General features: G+C 42.3%; 1 protein-coding gene and 1 long non-coding RNA gene across 10 annotated transcripts in view; one reads left to right on the top strand and one right to left on the bottom strand.

Annotated features, from left to right (window-relative positions):
- Positions 1-20,405, top strand: part of LOC128328211 (cytosolic beta-glucosidase-like) — a 116,308-nt gene that overhangs the window by 47,434 nt on the left and 48,469 nt on the right. For 5 of the 8 annotated variants that reach the window (XM_053257961.1, XM_053257965.1, XM_053257959.1 and 2 more), the window contains one exon: positions 9,862-10,067. In XM_053257961.1, coding sequence (XP_053113936.1) covers positions 9,938-10,067 — 130 coding nt within the window. In that variant the 5' untranslated portion in view covers positions 9,862-9,937. Of the gene's footprint in view, positions 1-5,416; positions 5,438-8,472; positions 8,498-8,823; positions 8,871-9,861; positions 10,068-20,405 lie in introns of those variants that run through there. The other 3 variants (XM_053257960.1, XM_053257963.1, XM_053257964.1) reach the window with 3 other exon arrangements.
- Positions 2,612-19,086, bottom strand: LOC128328213 (uncharacterized). Of its 2 annotated transcripts, none has more exons than XR_008309082.1 (3): positions 18,872-19,086; positions 6,123-6,243; positions 2,612-2,768 (listed from the first exon to the last, which is right to left on the bottom strand). It is a non-coding gene; the product is annotated as an uncharacterized LOC128328213 (long non-coding RNA). The 2 variants fall into 2 exon arrangements; XR_008309081.1 differs by having other exon boundaries at positions 18,888-19,086.

The following is a 20,405-nucleotide window of genomic DNA, read 5'->3' as shown; positions in this document are numbered from 1 at the left end:
AAGTCACCCAGAACAATCATTCTGGGAGTCCTCAACCACTAATCCAAGACCACTTCCATGTGCTCAGGCAGGGAGATAGCGGGGTGGGTGGTACACCAACAGAATCCCCACTCTGTCCCGAGAGTCCAGCACCAGGTACAAACACTCTGAACTGGCACTCACTTGGACAGGGAGCCTAGAAGGGAAAATAGAGCTTTTATGAATTACAGAGACCTCCCTGCCACCACCCTCGGCCTCCAGCCTGTGCTGATGCTGCACTAAATATCCAGGTGGACACAGCTGGGAAAGACTAATCTCTCCCAGCTCCAATGTTCCCTCTAAGAGGGATTCCCAGATGTTATTGACTACAACTTTCAGCATCTCCAGCTGCAATAGCCTTTGCTTGAGGATGATGGGAGTTGTAGTCAACAACATCTGGGAATCCCTGTTAGAGGGAGCACTGCCCAACTCCCCCACCCAGGTCTCTGTAATGCAAACCAGGTCGGCCCCTTCCTCCACAATTAAATTGTGAATGATAGAGATTTTATTCTGGACTGACATGGCATTAAACAGCAGCAACAGCAAGCCAAAGGACAACCCGGTAAGGCAGCCAGGAACCCTCCTATTATGGGAAGTTATGTTGAGCCACTCTTCCCTTCTCCTAGTGTAAACAAGCCTCCATGCCATACCTTCCCCTACCCATAGCCACTCTAACTGAAGCACCCTGAGCTCTCCCCAGGTTCACATCCTCATTCAGGCACATAATTAAACAGCTAAAACTGTACAGAGTGGAGCCCTCACCCTTGTGGCTCCCAAAGTTCTTTTATACTGCCAGCCCAGGTAATGATGAAGGCCCAGCAGAATCTGCTGAGTCAGCATTCTGGGCCCTCCTGGAAGCTGCAGCTTTGCCACTACCAGAGGCCTGCAGCAATGTTGCTCCCAAAGAGAGAGAGCCTCAGGAATACAGAGAGGCAGCTACTGGTACTCACCACAAGCTCTACTCACTGTCTTCCAGGGCACTGTGACACAGGGAAGATAAGCTCCCTTCCTCTCTCTTCTTCCCTCTGCTAAAGCTAACACTTGCAAGTCATCATTTGGTGCTATAGCCAATAGTCCTGTTCAGGCATTATTAAAACTATGGACGCTGTAGCCAGCTATAGTGCCCATGGCAGCCTTCCCAGTCCTGTAGAATCTGAGCAGAAAAAACCATATTTCGTCACCGCTGGCTTGATCTCATTGTTTCTATCTCTTAGGTGCGTTTTGTGTCTGAGTATGCTTCCCTCCTGCATCTTCTCCCACCTGCAGCATTTCCAGACAGCTGGATTTACCATGAGTTTACTGCAAGGCTTTACTACGAGTTCAAATTTGCCCAAAAAACCCAACACAAAAAGTTGATTTTTTTTTGCCCCAGACATAAATCGGGCTATACTCTTTAACATGCAATGAAGAGCCCGAATCATGTCTGGCATGCTCCCCAATAGCTTGCAGGGACTTCGGAGGAAATCTGGCTCATATGTGAACACATATCCTCTATTCCACAGGAGAAGCGAGCTAAAAGCCCCATCTGGAAATGCTCTTGGAGGACTGTTTCCAAACTCTCAGCCTGCCCTGGTCTCCTTTCTGGGGAAATGTCCAACATGAGTTCTAACTAATCTGCTTCCTTCTGTTTCTTCAGAATTCACAGGATAGGATCACAACAGTCCAGCTGTTCAGGGCCCATAACCTGTCAGCAGTTTCTGAAGAAACCACACAGAATCATAATTCATAACTGTAAGGAACTTTACTTTGAGCTTGCATAAAAATAGGAAAACTAATCATGCTGGGTAAGAAAGCTGGGTTACATACAATATATATTTGACTGGAGAGAGAGAAGTCACTGTGCTATTGTACAGGAATCAAAATCTACATATCAATTCCCCCCACCTGCTTCCAGGTGTTAAAGGTAACATTAACCCTTTACTTTCTGGCTAGGAATAATCCAATGACTACTGCAGTTCTATCAGATTAACTACCAAGGAAGCTAAGGACTATTTCTGGATAGCTCATCATATAGCCAAGCTTGGTCTCCTCCAAGACCTGGAATCGTCCATTGTATCTCTAAAGAACTGTAACCATGATATATGATGTAATGAGAAAATGATAACATTGAGAAAAATAAATCCACAAGCCATAGTGAGTCATTTAGCACTATGGTTTTCATTGCTTGTTGAATATTTGGCAAGGAAATTAAGGGGAATTCAGCAGCTTTGCTGCATATGCTGCAACAGGTCCAAGAAACTCAGGCACATTTTCAAAGAAGCTAACAGGAAAGGTGTCAGGTTTTTCCAGGAAAGCTTAGAAAAGCCACCTGTTTAACCACAAACCTTTTGTGTTGTTTATAATTACATCCATCAGGAAGAAGGGGGATATGCATGGTTTTATCTTTACTACTCATCTGTTCAGTTTTCTATGAACTGATCTAAAAGAGGATGAAAGACCAAAAAGCTGAAATGGAATGAGATACTGGATCCATCCCTGTGACCTTTTTTTGTTGTTGTTAAGCAGACTACCTCTAAGATAATAATAAAAGAGCTAAACACTGCACCTTTCTGAGTACTGTATCCTTTAATCTCTGTTTCATTTATGTGTTCAAATCAAGCAAGTGACAGCCATGCTAAAGAGAAGCTGCATTGATCTTTTCTCCCTCTTTCTGATTCCATTAGCTCAGCTGCAGGGTCAGGTATGTGTTTTGTGATAGTCTCAGAACAACATAATCATCTCCAGGCATCACTGCACATCTTTAATAATGCCTAGAACACCAAATAGTATAAAAGCATAAGTCATTTAAAAAAATAACCTGTATTTACTAGATTTCAAATAGGCGTTTAGATTACTTTGTCAAATTAAACTACCGCTGTGCTACTTATCTTGCTTCCCAGGTGCTTGAAAAAGCATCCATTAACGCTTTGCAGGATAAAAACGGCGTGCACAATAAACAAGTGTTTCTTGGGAGAGGAGACTGGGGCGGGGGAGGGGAAATAAAAATGCTTACCGCATAGTAATATTCCACAAATCTTTTGAAAAGTTGTGTTACCTGCGCTATTGCAGCAGGCTGCTACAGCTGAATCATAGGTGGCTCTGTACGACTGGTATAGAAAAGCCAGTACACTGCGGTAATTTGTAGTGGTGAAACCTGTGGCAGTGATTGGCTAAGTTGCCCGAATGTCATGGTGGGGCCTGGCAGGCAGAAGGGTCTATAGGGGCCATAGATTGTGTTAGGGGCACCCCAACATATTAGACCCAGAGGTACCAGCCCAGAAGTATATGGAATTCAGGCCTGTGTCTGATTTCATTTTATATTAAGAGTTCAATTAATGCCTGGGCTCAGGGTGAATTGACACCCCAGATCTCAACTGGTCTGTGAGGGAAGAGGCGATCCAGCATTGTATTGTGAGATGGGTACTCAAGGAAGCACAAAAGCCAGGCCAGAACAATCCAAATGCTAAAATGTGACTCACTATCAGATAATGTCTGTGGAAGAGGCCAGAGGCTGATCTCCCCTTTCCTGTTGCAAGAAGTCTGTGTTAATCTTTGTCAATGATTGACTCAATTGCTCTCTATAGAAATTCGGCATAGGTAAATGCACACAAATAAAACACCTATAGACTTTAATTCTTACTTTACTAACACTTTAACACCTTTTGGGATCAGGCTAGCAAATCTGGGACAAGAGAAGATGCCCATTTGCAGCTCAGAGATGCAGATTTGCTTTGGGCAATGTCCCCCCCCCACCTTTCTAAGCTCACAGCTTACAGAAGATGGGATTCAGATCTCTCTGGACTGGCCAATATTATCCAGAAGGTAAAAGCATTGTCACCCTTTTTGGGGAGCCAGGAAAAGATGAGGAGATTTCAAATAGACTCTATGAGAGATCAAAGGAAAATACAACTATAAAGAATGAAGCTTACTGGACAGAGAACTAGCAGTCTCTTGCCTACAAGCAGTCTTGTGTCTACACGCAATCTTCTGCCTACAAGCAAGACTTGCTCATGAGTAATCCAAGAGTTTGCTGCACAAGCCGCGGGGCTAGAGGCAGGAACTCTGTCCATGGACATGAACTGTCTGTGATTTCCACTGCACAGTGAGAAGTCAAGACTTCCCCAGCCATGGTGCTCTGACTCTCAGCCGTGCTCTGAGCAAACTGCATGCTTGATCCAAAAGCTCCTGTCTCCAGCCAAAAGCTTCTCTCCTTCAGCTGAAAGATCCACCGTTCTCAAGCCTCTGATCCTGGTAATATGCTGCTTCTACAAGCCTTGGATCCCTCCATCCTTTCCCCTCCTTCTCCTTTCCCTTCGTCCCTCTACTAATTCCTGATCTCCCCAAACCATGCCAGCCCTCAGCCTTCCTTACCCCCCCCCCTTTTCCGTCTATATCTGAATTACATTAGGCTTTAGGAAGATTTAATACACACACCTATGTTAGTTAGGAACACTGGGTGAATATTGGTGCTGGCTAGGGTTGAAATACTGTTAGTAATATTGATAGGATGTTCTGCTTTCTGCTCAGCTTGATTGATGTTGTTATTCTTTTATACTCAATAAAGCCCATTGAATCATTTAGGATTGGTTTGATCTCCTTTCTTCCTTGCGCCCAGATCCTACATGGTCACTATATAAAAGAACTTGGTCACTATGAGGCAGGCCTAATTTTGTATGCTAGCTAATGAGCATATTTAGTATATAAATCAGGCCTGGACCACAACAATTGAGCTGCTGTGAGCCTATGGGGGCTTGGGACAGTTCAGAAGAGTCCGGGGAGGAGAAGCTGCTACTACTACTGCAATTATTTGTATACTGCTTTTCAACAAAAATGCTCAAAGTGGTAGGAGAAGCATGAGAATGGAGGTAGCGAGGATTTGGGCAGGCAGATGGACCCAGGAAAAGCAGGGTCAAGGGTAGCTGAAAACAGGACATGGAATGGACCACACGAATGAGAGAAGGTGGAAAATGAGAGCAGGTCTACAGATTATAGTTCTTGCGGGAAATGCTGGTACCCATACAGCAAGTACATAGCATGTCTGCCATGCACACATGTCTTTAAACACCCCTCGATTGCACTAGGATTCCCAAGTGCATGTACGCAGGTGTTTAAGATATGTGTGGAATGCACATTTGTTGTGTGGTTGCAGGAAGGACACAGTGTAATATTGGGTTTCCTCACAGCATTGTCTAGAGCTGTGGTGAGAAGGAAAGGAAGAGGAGAGAGAAGAGGTACTGTACATGTGGTCCGAAGTTGCAGACATTAGAGTGGCTGAAGTTCAAAAAATGATCAGGAGGAGACATTGCAGCTGCCCCACAGCAAGCCATGCTGCTCAGCAGCTATTTCTAGCTCTTTCAAGCAGCTGTTAGCTTTGGCTTCTCAGGACAGATGAGCTGCTGTTGGAGCAAATGAGGAATCTACTTGATCCTCCTTTTAAAAGGTAGGTGCTGCCAGATGGGCTAGTATAGTATGGGTCGCAACAGGAGTTCCTCTTGATTTATTTTCCTCTAGTAGTAGAATATGAAAGGACAGTAAAAAACTTCACGAAAGTTTTTGCTTGGTCATCTGTTAGATAGACTTTATTATGGTCATTGACCAGTGCACTTGGTCAGCAGTTTTATATGCTCTTGGTGGGGAGCCTTCTCCCGTCCTCAGAATTCCACCCAGTGGGAAAAGGGACTCTATCTGCATGTTCTCACACCATGTGAATGGAGCCAGAAGTTGGGTTGGTGGTGAATTATGATTGGCCGGTTATCCTGCATATCCTCTTTTCGCTACCCAGTGGTAAAGCTCAGTAACACCAAACTCTGAGGGAAAATGGGGTGACTACCATCCTTAATCACACAATATGATTCTGGCTTGGTTCCTACCCTCTGTTTCGCTGTGCCTCTGCTCAACATTCATTACCAATTGCTATCGGAAGCTATGGGGTTGAGTCCAGGAGTCCTGTGGGTCACTCACCCTTTCCATATTCCCTGTGCCATTGGCACTAGAGGAAATGGTAGGCAGTTTAACGGGGGATAACTCCACAGGGCATAATTCTCCAGGAGTGTTTCCACACAGGGCTGTTACCACGCATCTCCTTTGGAAGAGAGTGTGTGCGTTCACACACCGGCCAAACTTACCCCGAAGTCCATTCAAGGTCCTTGGAAGCACTCCACACAAAATCAGTCTTTGTCCTCTGAATTCTAGCTTATCTTGATGTATTTCCATTTTTAAAAAAATGCTGGGTTTAAGCGCGTTTTTCTGAAAATGCCGCAGCAAAAAGGGAAAGACATTGACGTAGAATCATTAACATGATAACTCTCTTTAGGAATGCAGATATAGCTCTTTAGAAATTCAGATTGAGCAGGCTTGCTTAGCTGCAGGAAGCAAACTCTTTAAGTTATAGTTACAAAAGTTAAACCTCTGTGTTTGCTTAAATTGACTTTTTGGAACAATATTAGTCTGCTTGCTTAAGGTTTTTGCTGGTTAAAACACCACACATGTGTTGGAAAAAAGGGAAGAAATCTGTTAGTGTATACCATGGCTGCTCAACTTCAGTCCTCCTGCAGATGTTGGCCTACAACTCCCACAATCCCTGGCTATTGGCCTCTGTGGCTGGGGATTATGGGAGCTGTATTCCAAAAACAGCTGGGGGGGCCTAAGTTGAGCAGGCCTGGTGTATACATATGCTCCTAGTCTAGGACACGATGTTTTGAAGGCAACATCGTGTTCCTACCCAAGGACTGCTCCGCCCCACATTGGCTAGAAGGAAAACACGGAGGCATGCAATGTGAACCTACACCAAAAGAAAACCCTAGAGCAGAAGTGTGAGAGGCCTGCTTCCCTCATGCCGTGAGTGTAATTCAAAGTGGCTTCACTCAACATTTACCCAGGAGCTTTACCTACTGTGTGTAAAAGCCCCAGCTCCAAGAAAACATGTGATCCCTGTGAGCCAGTCAGGTGGCACTACCTCCTATAAAGCTCCAAGATCTGCTACATTCCCTCAGTCTGAACATTATGTTGCTGATGATTCTCTGGACTGACTGGCCAACTTGGTGCATCCCAAACTGTGGGAGGCTGGACCTTGCCTTGTCCTTGGATCTGAATTACATGTACCACAGACCCAGCTGCAATTCTGATTCTAGCTTTCGTGGAAAGATCCCAGATCCTGAATTAGGCAGGTTCCTGAAAGTGCCATCTTGAACTAATGCAGTAGTTTTCTGTATGCTGGGATAGCTAACTCTTGTCAGATTTGTTTGTCTTGTCACTAAATCTTTCGGGTCTTCTACCTCCCTCAACTCCCCCTCTCCCCAGTTTTCTACCAGATGGAATAGTTTGCCACTTTCCAAGGTGAATAGCTTTGTTAAATTCTGCCCGTGTTTCTAATGTCTCCACTCCTCCCACTCATAATATCTGGAGATTTAATTAATCTGCCATTTCCTCCCTCTTCCTGAACATTAATGATGCTACTAAATAGGATCAGGAGTAATACGATTTTCTCTGTGATGCATTAATGGTTTCCCCCACCCACCCCAAAGTTGTTGTTTATCATAACTGTTCATTTCAGTCAGCAGGAGTGTTTATGTCCAATTTGAGCAGATTTTTGTAAGACATTCTAATGGGTGTTTTTATAAAACCTGATTGTATCGCAGTGCTTGCTAATAGTTTCCAGTCCTCTGCTTAGTATTGCATAGGAAAACATAATTTACCAATCTCCATGATTTTGCTAGTAAATACTATTCAGAGACCCTTTATGTGCACATCAATCATGACAACACTGTGTATGTACATTGTCAATGAGAACTTCCATATGCATTTGTTTTCCCCAGTCCCCAAAACATTCCTACCTAGAGTTCCAAACTCTAAAGCCTCTAGGGAAACAGGAAAATGTTTTTTTGAAAGTTATCCAAAACCTATTTCTGATTTACAAACTGAGCATAAAGTTTGGAGACTGGTGTTGTCCCAGGCAGGCCCAGGCAGTATAATGTCTAGGATGTTGGACTTGGGCCAGGGGAGACCTACATTGAAATCTTTGCTCAACTGTGATGCTTACCGGGTGACCTTGGACCATTTACTCTCCTTCTGTCAGCTTAATCTACCCCACAGGTTTATTCGGAGGGCTAAATGGGATGGGGAAGTATGTATGTTAATCTGAACTCCTTGGAAGAAGAGTGGGGTATGAATGTAACAGGCATGGTGCAGCTGAGCAAAATTTGTCTGATACTGATCCAGTTGCTTTACAATTTTACAAGGATTTCTAGAGCCGAATTTGGCTGCTTAACATTTTAGAAATAGTTTTGCTAAAATAAAACACAAATAAGTTTGCGTATTAGGATCCAACTCAGTCCATTTTTTTGTCCGTTGCAGCCATACATATACATGTTAATGATTTACAACAGCAGATCAGCTCTCCTGAGTAAATATTTTCCAAGTTGAAGGATCTGTGCAAAGGAGAGCAATACGGCACAAGTCAGGAATTTACTGAATAGAATTTGATCTCCCCCTTGCCCCCAAGGTACAATTGCCTGTGGCCCAATAAACATGAATAACGACCTTAGCATAAATCAATTTGGGTGTGTTTTACTACTGTCAAAGGCAAAATAGTTCTTGCAGTGCCTGAACAATAAAGTTGCAATGGTGCCATCTAGTGTGATATTTTTAAATACACTTTAGCTACTGGAGGTCTTTGTCTCCTATAAATAAAGTATCTTTTATTGGACCAGAAGAGAGAATGGGGACCCATAGAGCTTTCTTTCCAAATGGGCTTGTCTTCTCTTTTTACATACATTACCTGAGGATTTAATGTTTAGTCAAGGAAAGAGTCTGGAAGTGTAAAACTTAAGTTAATGTGCTGGATGGAAGAGAAGAATATGGATCTCCTTGCTATGGTGAGGACGAAGCCAATGCAAAACCCAAGTTAAGTTAATGCAGATGACCCAGTGTAACATGTGCTGGGAGCAGTGCTATTATACTGGAGGAATGTCAGAGCCCAGTGAGGTACTAGACAAACAGCTTTACCATGCAGCTTGGAGGTCATGTTCCAGCATGGGCATACAAGGATCCAAAGAACCAGAGGCAGAAGATGTGCCATTGAAGTCAGGCTGATGGTGAGGTTCTGGACTGACCTGTCAGAAATGTGAGGGCTAGAAGTGTATGTTATGGTTGAGAACAGGCTGATGGTCAGATTCCAGAGCAGAGAAACAGGAGATGAGGCAAGTCAAGATAAGGGGCCATTTGGTTCTTCCCTCATTCTATTAGGAAATGAATGGGCTCCTAAGTAATGGATACAAATGGGGATCCTTTTCAGAACTTCATTTGTTACCCATTCATTTTTGTACATTTTTTGTTATACTGATTAGGTTTTCTTTGGTGTTCGCCAATGCTTGTGTAAATGATGGTAAGAGCTGCAGTGCATAACTGCTTCCTGATGCTCACAATTTTGAATACCCATACTGCCCTAGCATGTGCCAGTTTTTCTTGGCATTCTTTTTGTCCACTAACACTATAACTGCGTAGTCTGTTCCTAATTTGTCAAATAAAAAGGTGACAACTCTAGTCTTTTTAAAGCATTGCCCAATGGAGCTCTGTGTGGAAATATTTTGCTTTGTGGGATTCTCTAGGATTGTGTGGTGTCTCTTCTCTTGAGGCAGGGATGTGCTTGAAATAAGAGAGATCATCTTGGAGTTCATGAGAATTCATGGAGAGTTCATGGAGATATTCTTGTCGTTTGTTGGATTACTCTTTTCCTCCTCCAACAGAAGCACAGGAGCTTGAACATTGTCCTCTGAACCCATCCATTCAGGTTATGAATGTTGCAAGATTTATTCCTGAGGGTTGAGGCTCACATCTCACTGCTTCTTTCTTTTGCTACTGATGCAGAATCTGTTTGGGGCAAAAAGAGGAGCAGAACAGGGAGTCCTAGCTGACTGACAGCAAGACAGATCTTCCCAGAAACATGGCATCAGATCCCTCTGTCACCTTCACTAACCTCTCCTCTCCTGCTGTTTGCAACTGGAATCCAGAAGATGCTTCTTTCCCAGAAGAATTTGCATGGGGTGCAGCAACAGCAGCATACCAGATTGAAGGTATATGTTTTCTTAAAAAAAAACTTTGTTGTAGCTGGAGTTAATGGAAAGGAGTAAGATAGGGGTTTAAAATGGATGGGCTGAAATAATCGTCTATCCACTGTAAAAAGGAGACAGAAGGTATTTGAGCTGGAGTCTTCTTATTGTTCGTAACTTTCAAGTCTTGTGTTTTCCCCTTGCCTTCCCCAGCAGCAGTAGAACAGAAGAACTTACCTGGAAACCCTTGATGGGAGGAGATAGTGGGAATGGATCCCTGTAGATCCCAATTACAGATAGAGAGTATATGGTTTGAGTTTGAGATAATTGCACTCTTTTGTTGTCTAAGGGTTATTTCACACATTACTATTTTAGGTGTGCATGTAAGCTGTTTTGACTGTGCATTTGTCAGAGAGCCTGAATTGGCTGTAGATCTTTGTTGAGAATACATTCAGTGGCAAGCCTGGGTTTTAATATATGAAATGAACCAAAGTGTGTTTCCACTGTTGCTTTCAAACCTACCTTTAAGAGAATAGGTCGAACAGGAAATACCAGGAAATCATACCTGAGATTAAAGTTGTCTTCTAGATCCTAGTGCATTCACAGAACCAACTGATCCCACTATGCAGTGCTGCTCTTTGACCACAGCAAATGGGGCTCCTTGAAGGGAAACTGAGCCCGGTTGAGCCCTAGTGCCATCTTGGAAGGCATGAACGGAGCACTAGGAAGTGCAGTCCTTCCCCACACTTTCCCCACAGAGGAAATACTTCCCAGCATTCCATGTCTGCCTTCCAAGATGGTGCTGGAACTCAACAGCACTCAGTTTCTCTTAAAGCCCTCTTCCAGTGCTGGGGAAAGCGTAGCATTGTGAGGAGATATGTGTGGTGGGAAGTGGCTCTCACACTGACCCACACTTGAAAAATAGTTAAGCTGAGTGTGGTGTTTTGCATCTCTTTGCTCATTTCAGAGCTGTAGCTGAAGCTTACATAAGTCATTAGGACTTGAACAGTTCTGCATCACAAAATAAGCATTGGACCATCCCAAATCACCCACCTTTTCCACCAGGACACTGTATCCTATGAGGTTCTTAGGACTTTAGCAAGCCTAGAGCTTTGGTTTGGCTCGAAGTACTCTCAAGTTGACTACTCTTCTCTCAGAACTTCTACTGATAAATCACCTACAAATAAGGAACTGGGTTTTGCACCCAAAATAATATTTGGGACCAGACTACCTATGGCTTCCAGATGTGGAAGCCCCAAGAGGTTATTGTAATAATAATAATGATAATAATAATAATAATAATAATAATAATAATAATACCAAAATAATCCCAGTGGTAATTGGCGCCCTGGATGCAGTCCCAAAAGACCTTGAAGAGCACCTCAACACCATAGGGGCCACAGAAATTACCATCAGCCAGTTACAAAAAGCAGCTTTACTGGGAACAGCCTATATTTTGCGACGATATCTATAATAACCAACAGTAATAATGATAAAATTCAGCCATCCCAGGTCCTTGGGAAGGACTCGATGTCTGGATAAAACAAACCAGTCAATAACACCTGTCTGCAGGGTGGATTTGATTTAAATCAAACTGATTTAAATCACGATATAAATCACGATTTAAATCACTAGCAGGGTGGATAAAAATAAAAAAAATCCGATTTAAATCAAAAAAATCCAATTTAAATAAAAAAAATCTGATTTTTTTAATTTAAATCAGATTTTTTTATTTTTATCCACCCTGCTAGTGATTTAAATCGTGATTTAAATCAAATCCACCCTGCCTGTCTGACTGTGTAAACAAGAAATAATAATAATAATAATAATAATAATAATAATAATAATAATAATTCGATTTCTATACCGCCCTTCCAAAAATGGCTCAGGGCGGTTTACATAGAGAAATAATAAATAAATAAGATGGATCCCTGTCCCCAAGGGGCTCACAATCTAAAAGAAACATAAGATACACACCAGCAACAGTCACTGGAAGTACTGTGCTGGGGGTGGACAGGGCCAGTTACTCTCCCCCTGCTAAATAAAGAGAATCACCACGGTAAAAGGTGCCTCTTTGCCAAGTTAGCAGGGTTATTGTAGTGATGAAGTAGCAGAGCACAGTTTGGAGGAAGGCTTGGGAGCAAGCATGTTTTGATGTAAAGAATGGAAACTGAGAAGGGGCCCCAGGAAGCCCCATCTCTATGCAGTTCCCTTCCCTGCAAGTCACAGCTCTGAGCAGGGAACAGGTGTTGCTCTGTGATTCTATGACCCTCAGGCTTGACCTATATTTGTTTCTTGGCGATTGATTCCACATAGTTCCAGTTTCCACTGTCTCTAGGTGATTTTTTTAACACACATTTCCAGTGAGGCTGCCCAACACCAGCAAACTGACACTTGAATGTGCAGTTGTTTGCACATAGCAAAAGCCCTAGCTTTACTGGCCAATGCTTAAGGTGTGGTGTAGTTGACAGTGTGTCAACCACATTTACATAATTGCTACCATTTCAGCAGAATGGAATGGTAAAGTTCCTGGACAGTGCCATTTCATACTCCAAATGGGGAAGGGGAGGGTTGCATGAGTATGCTCCCCCAGAGAGAGAGAGAGAGAGAGAGAGAGAGAGAGAGAGAGAGAGAGAGAGAGCCCCTTGCTGAATAACTATTTGTTGGATATAAAGATATTGCTGGAGTTTGTAATTGCCTTGTTCAAAATATAAATTTGTCCAGCTCAGATATGGTAATGCTCAGATGTAGTCCAGGCTAAATGTAATTTCCCTCAGAAGTTCTTCTCTGATCTGGGATATATCATGAGCTTTTGCACATGTGCAGTTAGTGTTCAGGCTACTTTGCAGGAGTTCATTCTCATTGATTGCTGTGAACTAAGTGTCCAGTCCATCTGACTAAGTAGAGTTCTGATTGGTAAGTATCTCTTCTCAATTTGGGTCAATTCCCTTAGGTTGCTTCTTGCAAACATTTGATGTGGTTGTCCTCCATCCAACCCCAAACCCTTCTCTTGTTCCCAGGTGTGTTTGCTTCGGTATGGGTAGATGAACTTTCAAGTGCAGCGCTCAGTCATGGCTGGTGCTGATAACCTCAGTTCCAGTGTCTGTGCTCCAGCTGAGCAGGACAAGGAGGCTTGGTGCTAGGTAGAGGTACCAGGTCAGGTCACAGAACGAGAGCTGAGGCTGGAGGGCCAAGCCTTGAGTTAGTGGCTGGAGCACAGCAATTGAACAAGAGCTTGGGAGCTGGTTCTAGAAACAGCTTTCAAAGAGAAGCTGTTGCACCAGCAAAGATCAGGGTGCAAATGCTGGGTTTATAGAGGGAGCTGGAGGCTGCCCCTTCCTGGAGCTGAGATGGGTCCAGATCCATGGCAGGTACCTGAGCTGACTTCTTTTCCTCCCAAGTAGGCTCACTGAAAACAAAGCCCCAAGCTACCAGGCAGGAACTTCACTGCCATTGTTGGAGCTCAGCTCTGGCTTGACATTTCCTTTGCTCCTGATGTTCTGGGACTCTCATGGGGGTTCTGCTCCTGAGGTCCCAGGATGGGGATTCTTAAGGTGAATCAGGCCAGTTGGGAGTGGGGTTCTGGATTTCTCATGTTTCTGGTCCTTCCAGTGGTGTTCTGATGGAAGAATGAGCTTCAGTTAGTTGTTCGGGAGCTATGGTTCCTGGGGATCCTCCCCAGTGTGAGGGGGTCCAGCAGGGGTTTGTTCTTCTTCCCTCCTTGAGGAGGCCTCACCAGAGTTCAAGTCTGGGTCTAGTGCACCCAAGTGGTAATGTGATAAAGTACTATCTGCATGCATGTGCCAACATTATGAACTTGGAGAAAAGCTCTCAGAAACACACAAGCTTTTTCCCTAAACATTCACTGTAAACACTTGTATGTACTGAGCTGTTTCCAGTTCCAACACAGGTTAGTTCACCCATCTCTGGTCAGGGTGAAATAACATACTAATTTTATTTTCCAGTGAGGGGAGCATTCAAAAATGTAAGTCCCCACAACCTTATGTGGTACAGCCCAAGAAAAGCTGCAGCCAGCTGAATCAAGTGGCAAACTGACCCCCAGACATTTGTTTAGATGTTAATGTAAAGCAAGGTACTAAACTTTTTAACTTGGAATTGTTTCAGCATTATTTATACATAGACAGAGAGCATACCATTAGGTCTCTTGTCTGGGCATGTGCCTCTGTATGGACTAAGCAGTATAGCAGTGAGGTACTTGCTTCTGAATGACCTTCAGAAGGAACTAATGCTCTTTATCTTTGCTTGTGCAAACTGTGCAACTGGTGAAGTTGTTAAATACAGCCATTGAATAACTATTAACAGAGTAACTTGAATAGATTGTCAGAATATTCTCCCCAGCAGACAAGGTCATATTTTATGTTTGAATGAAGCAAAGTCCTCATCCTGCTGTGCTTCTCCTTAGTATGGGAAAATTTGCCACATGATTCAGGAATTCAGGGCTGATAACAGAAGACCTATGCCCAGTCAGGTAGCTTGCCTTGCACTTCTGAAAGCTCCATATTAGAGAATTGCCTCATTCTCAAAGGATTTTTTGGCTAAAGGGTTGACGGCTGGATGTTCAAACTGAATCCGAACCCAAAAGTTGGTTCAGAGAGGTGTTTTTTGTTTTGTTTTTTAAAGAACCAGAATTGAACCCAAATCTAAACTATCTTGGTTGCCTTGAATTTATACCAGAACTGAATTATTAAACAGAAAACGTGGTAACTGATTCAAAACCAATTCCAGTCATTAAACACTCAGAATATTCTTTTGAAGGGATAGTAAAGGCTCCTCTACTCCAACTGCATTTGGCTAAGCTATATTTCTTAGTGTCTGAAAAGAGAGAAGGAAGAGTGATGGAAATGGCTAGCCAGGGTTTAGGACTGTTAGTTTATATGGTGTTCCAGTAGAGACTTGCCTCACTCATTCCCTGGAAAGAGCACCTGCATGCTTGCATACAAAAGGTTCCAAGTTCTTTCCCTGGCATCTTCAGATAAGGCTGAGAGGTAATCCTGCCTGTAACTTTGGAGAAGCTGCTGCCAGTCTATTGTAGTCAATACATGGACCAATGATCTTACTTGGTATAAGGCAGCTTCCTAAGTTCTTAAACATCTTAAACGAGGTATTTTCCTCTTTTGTTTTTTGTTCGGTTATGTGCATTTTGTTTAGGAAAGCCAAAATAGGCCAAATAAACAAAAAAATATTAAAAAATATTTATGCACTAGTTCCCAGCAAAAAAAAAATCTCAAAGCCATTTGCATAGTAAAGTTAAGGGGAAATAGTTCACTGTCCCAAAAGGTTTCACAACCTAAAATGAAGGAGAAGGTAACACCAGCAACAGCCACTGGAGGGACACTGCTGGAACTGGAAATGAACTGTTGTGCTCTCCCCAATAAATATAACAGAACCAACACTTTAAAAGGTGCCTCTTTGCGCAATTAACAGTGATAATAATAATAATTTTTTGAAGTTGTGTTATTCATTTTATTGAGTTGCACTGCAAGCACAAGAGTTCTGTATTATTCAGCATGGAATGTATCCAAAGTGGTTCAAAACCAGTTCAAAGCATGTGAACTCGTTACTGAAGTACTCTTTAAAGTTGTGTCTGAACTGGAGAGTTAAAAAAATACTGAAGAACCTGAACTGGAATTTAAAGTTTTACTGATTCAACACCCTGGTTCAGCACCCCAGCTGAAGGGGCATCACTAATAATAATAATAATAATAATAATAATAATAATAATTAATTCGATTTCTATACCGCCCTTCCAAAAATGGCTCAGGGCAGTTTACAAAGAGAAATAACAAATAAGATGGCTTCCTGTCCCCAAGGGCTCACATTCTAAAAAGAAACATAAGACACACACCAGCAACAGTCACTGGAAGTACTGTACTGGGGGTGGATAGGGCCAGTTACTCTCCCCCTGCTAAATAAAGAGAATCACCATGGTAAAAGGTGCCTCTTTGCCCAGTTAGCAGGGGTTTGTATGTATGTGCAGGGGTTGAGCTATGTAAGCTCAAAGGGCAGCTTCAATCAGGTATATATATCAGGTGTATCAATGGGAATTTTCAACAGATCACTCAGAGGTGGTTTGTCTTACCAAAGGCCATTCCACTGATTAGCATTCCATCAAAAATCTCTTGAAAGAAATAGATTGTGCTTTGGTTCCCGCCCCCCCTTCCCCCCCCCCAGTAATTGAATGAATGTGATTTTTCATTTTGCTTTATGTGAAGCTTAAAATTGTATTCTGCATGGAGAAGCAGAAACACAAATGATAAGCGAATAAATGACAATAATTATGAATACTTTTGGTCTGCTTCATCTGTGAATCAACCCCACACAATCACCTTGAGAGCAGCTGGGCTCACGTGAAGACAGCTACAGGGGACTGGCGCTTCCGTGTTAGTCTTGTGTATAAATACTCTCTCTCATTCCCCTGTGGACATGCAAATTTTGACATGAAAATCAAAATGTATAAAAGGTCAGTTCAGCTCTAGCTAAACATTGTTGTTGTTGTTGTAATACTGTGTTATAAGAAAGTTACTTTAGTAGTTTTCAAAAGTAATTTTTCTCATTTTTGCTGAAAATGCAGATGGAGTTAAAGCAATGTCATATTGTGTGTGTGTGTGGGGGGGAAACACCTCCTATATGATCAGTGTTTAAAATAATAATCATTTCAGAGAGCTGTTGCGTAGTCTGAGATTCTCCAGAGGTTTCTGCTTTTTTCTTATGGTGTGGAAATTTGGTTGTGTGTGTGTGTGTGTCACCAGCATGTTCATCACATGTTGACTACAGCATCAAGTGGTGATTTGCATGTGTGAATGAGCCATCACAGGTCAACCACCAAAGATGGGACTTCCATATCAGCTCAAGTTGCCTTGTACACATCAGGTTGGTTCAGATGATATGTTTGCTGGCCTCTCCTAATCACATGTGGGAGGAGTTTGATCACATATGTCTCCCCCTCCCCATCTGATGGGCTGTCCTGTTGCCACATAATCACACAGAGGGTGATTCCTTTATAGGAACATAGGAAGCTACCTTATATCAAGTCAGACCATTGGTTCCATCTATCTCAGTATTGTCTACACTGACTGGCAATGGCTTTTCCAAAATTTCAGGCAGAAGTCTTTCCTAGCCCTACCTGGAGATGTCAGGGATTGAACCTGGCACCTTCTGCATGCAAAGCAGATGCTCTACCACTACCTCCTCCTAATGTATGGATTAAATATTACATTTAATGTGTACATTGAAGAGTATTCTGATGAACTGCCCCCCATGCAATTCAGTGATGGTGGGATAATTAGGCAAGAGATGTGCATGCCCATGGTCCATTAGGATGGGTCAGTTGGAGTGTCGTCTGAACCAGCCCAGTGCTTTTCACTGGAAGCAGTTCATGTGCTCAGTTGCAAATAATGAAGTGTTGACTAACAAGCAACACATACACACCTGTGAATCATTCTTCAGAGTTTAGGGGTGTCGGTGGTCTTTTACAATGGTAGGCTTTCCTAGAAGGCAGACCAGCCACACTCCCTGTTCTGGTGCCCTAGGTTCGTTCATTCATTCATTCATTCAATTTTCATACTGCCCTTCCCAAAGTTGCCCAGGGTGATATACACTAAAACAAAAAATACATACCGATTAAAAAAATTTAAAAAAAAAAAAAAAACAATTTAAAAGGAGATGAAAATTAACATTAAAACTAAATATCAGTAAAAGCCAGGCTAAATAGATGGGTCTTTAATATCACAGTTTTACTGCTGTCTGTAAGGACCCTAGTTCTACTCCCAGATTTTCTCTTTCCACTTTCGCCACACTTCCACCTTCTCTTTGGAATGCAGTATTTCTTGCTCTCAACTTGCTTCTTTCTGCTTAAATGTCTACTTGAAACTCACCCTTCAGCACTTGTATTTGAGTTCCAAGCACTTCCTTTTTCCCATCCCCCCTAAGCCTATTCCTCACATCCAACCATAGAAGGTTCTATATTAAAAACAGCAAGAGGGGGACCCATGAAAATGCATAATGAGACCTCCCACTTCCAACCCTTTCTCTGGTGATGACAGAGGCTAAGCTACTTTTGCTTTGTGTAGGCTCTGGTCTCCTCCCAATGATGTTTTCAACAGCACAGGGCTGCTGCCCTCTCACTACCAAAAGGATCCAAAGAGCTCTCTAAGCTCAATCTCTACCTTCCAACTAACCTTTCATCAGCAGTGGGAAAGAGAAACTGGGATCCTACTACATGCATGTCCTCAGTCCAAAATTTACCCTCCCATCCAGGCAGCATAAGGAAAGCCCCTAAATTGCCACACCACTTTAATTTTGTGGGGCAAAAGGAGGTAATTCTAGGTTGTCATTAACCTAATGGTCATAGTAGCTGTCATCATGGCAGGCAGGTTTTTTCATCGTGCATGTGTTTAGGTTTGTGCTTGAGTGGCAGCCATAATACTATTGATGATATTTACAATTATTCACATAGCTTAAAATAACCAGTCTCTAGGAGGTAGACCTTGACACATGTGTAGCATTATAAGAGAATGTGGGAGAGCAAGCTGGCACAATGGTGGCCTCTGGGGAAGTTTAAGAAAGGTGTGACAGGAACAGATTGAAGGGGGAAAGGCAGAATCTCAGTGGTCTGGTTGGCATTTTGCATACATTTTATACACACACTAAATAAAATAAAATAAAATAAAAATTGTAGACTGCCTGCTGAGGAACAGAGCTCTAGATTTACCTGCCAAGTAACTGTTTTGGTCCATTTATTACAAGGCTAGTAGCTTGTGGCCAAAATATATATCTTATATTTTTCTAATCTATACACAATAACTCACTTCTGTTTCTCCTCACCATTTGCAGCTATCTTCTTAGTTCACTTTTCCTTCTCATCTCACACTTCTCTCTGCCTGACCTCTTCTGTTTCCCTCATTCTACTGCCCCACTCTCTTTTCCAAGTCTTTTGTCTAATTTCTTAAATCTTCCCTCCTTCCTTTGCTTTACTGCCACCTCAGACTCCTGGTTCCTGTTTTCCTAAGCCCTTCTTCCTCCTTTGCCTCTCTCTAGGATGTGAGAAGTTCATCCAGTGACATAGACTCTTCTGCCTTCTGTGCCTTTGTGGCATTATGATAGCTCAGCCAATCACTGCCAGAGCGATCATCACCTTAACAAAATCCCTAATTAACTGCAATCTAGATCCTGACAGATGTTTTTAACCTTTTACACTGATAGTAGTATGCAAATAATTCACAGCATGTTCAGAATCTGGGCCTAATATTTTAAAAATTGTCCAGACTGCCAAAAACTGCCTTATACAATTTTTAGAAAAAAGATTTTGTTGTTCCACAGAATAGCTAAAGTTTGAAGTGTTAAATCTTTCCATGGGAAGAAATTGAATCTTTAATTGATGTCAAAGTTGATGTGTTAGAAAACTTTCAGTGCTCTGAGGAGCTGACAAAAATACGATTGCCTTGAGTCACCGAACCACAGGAAAACGTGAACCTTGAGAGACACTCAGAGCACTTTGATCTAATAATTGACCTACTTTGAAGGTTGTCCCACATTAAAGTTCAATTTGCCGAATAACCCTGCGTAGATATATTGGTGCACTCAAGCTATGATAAAATTCTGTAAAGAACATGAGACGTGACTGAAAGTCTATGAGGAGCCCAGTTGTGGAAGGGTTATTACATATTCTAGGAATGCTTTGAGTGTCTGCAATATGCTTAACCTTGCATTAAACTTAGATTTAATAAGACAGATGTGTATTAAAGTACTGAAAATACTTCAGGGAGCAATTTGGCATCAGCAAGGGATGGACTGGATGACCTCCTAATAGGTCTTTTCCATCTTTAATTTCTATTATACTAATTGATTATTAAAACTCTTTTTATTGAAGGCTGGTGTATGACTATTACATAGATATTAATCTTGCAGACTAGCTGATATTTAATTTATAGACAGTTCTAAGCTATAATATCCCTTTAATTTTTGAGACAGGAAACTCTAACTAGAAACTCTGAAAAATGAACTTGTAATAAAAACTGGAGGATTTTAGCTCATTTTCACTTATGTGATCAAAGTAAAATATGCAATGCTAGAGATTAGCAGAGTTTAAATATATTTGTTCTCATTAAAAAAACAACAAACTCACTCAGTCACACTGGAAGCTGTAGATTTGACATCTTCCACCCACTTCCTATGAAGCATTCCCATTGGAGTCTGTGGTTTACTCTGAGGACTGCTGATTATCGTTATTTAGTAACAAAATGGCTGTCATGACAGGCATGGTGTGTGCCAAGGGAATGCACACAGAGAGATACTATACCCCTCCGTATTCTTGTTAGTGGAGTCCAGGGCACATAGTGGCAG

The sequence above is a fragment of the Hemicordylus capensis genome, chromosome 5 (genome assembly GCF_027244095.1).
Source record: "Hemicordylus capensis ecotype Gifberg chromosome 5, rHemCap1.1.pri, whole genome shotgun sequence".
NCBI classification, from domain to species: Eukaryota; Metazoa; Chordata; class Lepidosauria; order Squamata; family Cordylidae; genus Hemicordylus; species Hemicordylus capensis.
Note: the sequence above shows the minus strand (reverse complement) of the source record. Positions and strands in the feature narration are given on the sequence as shown.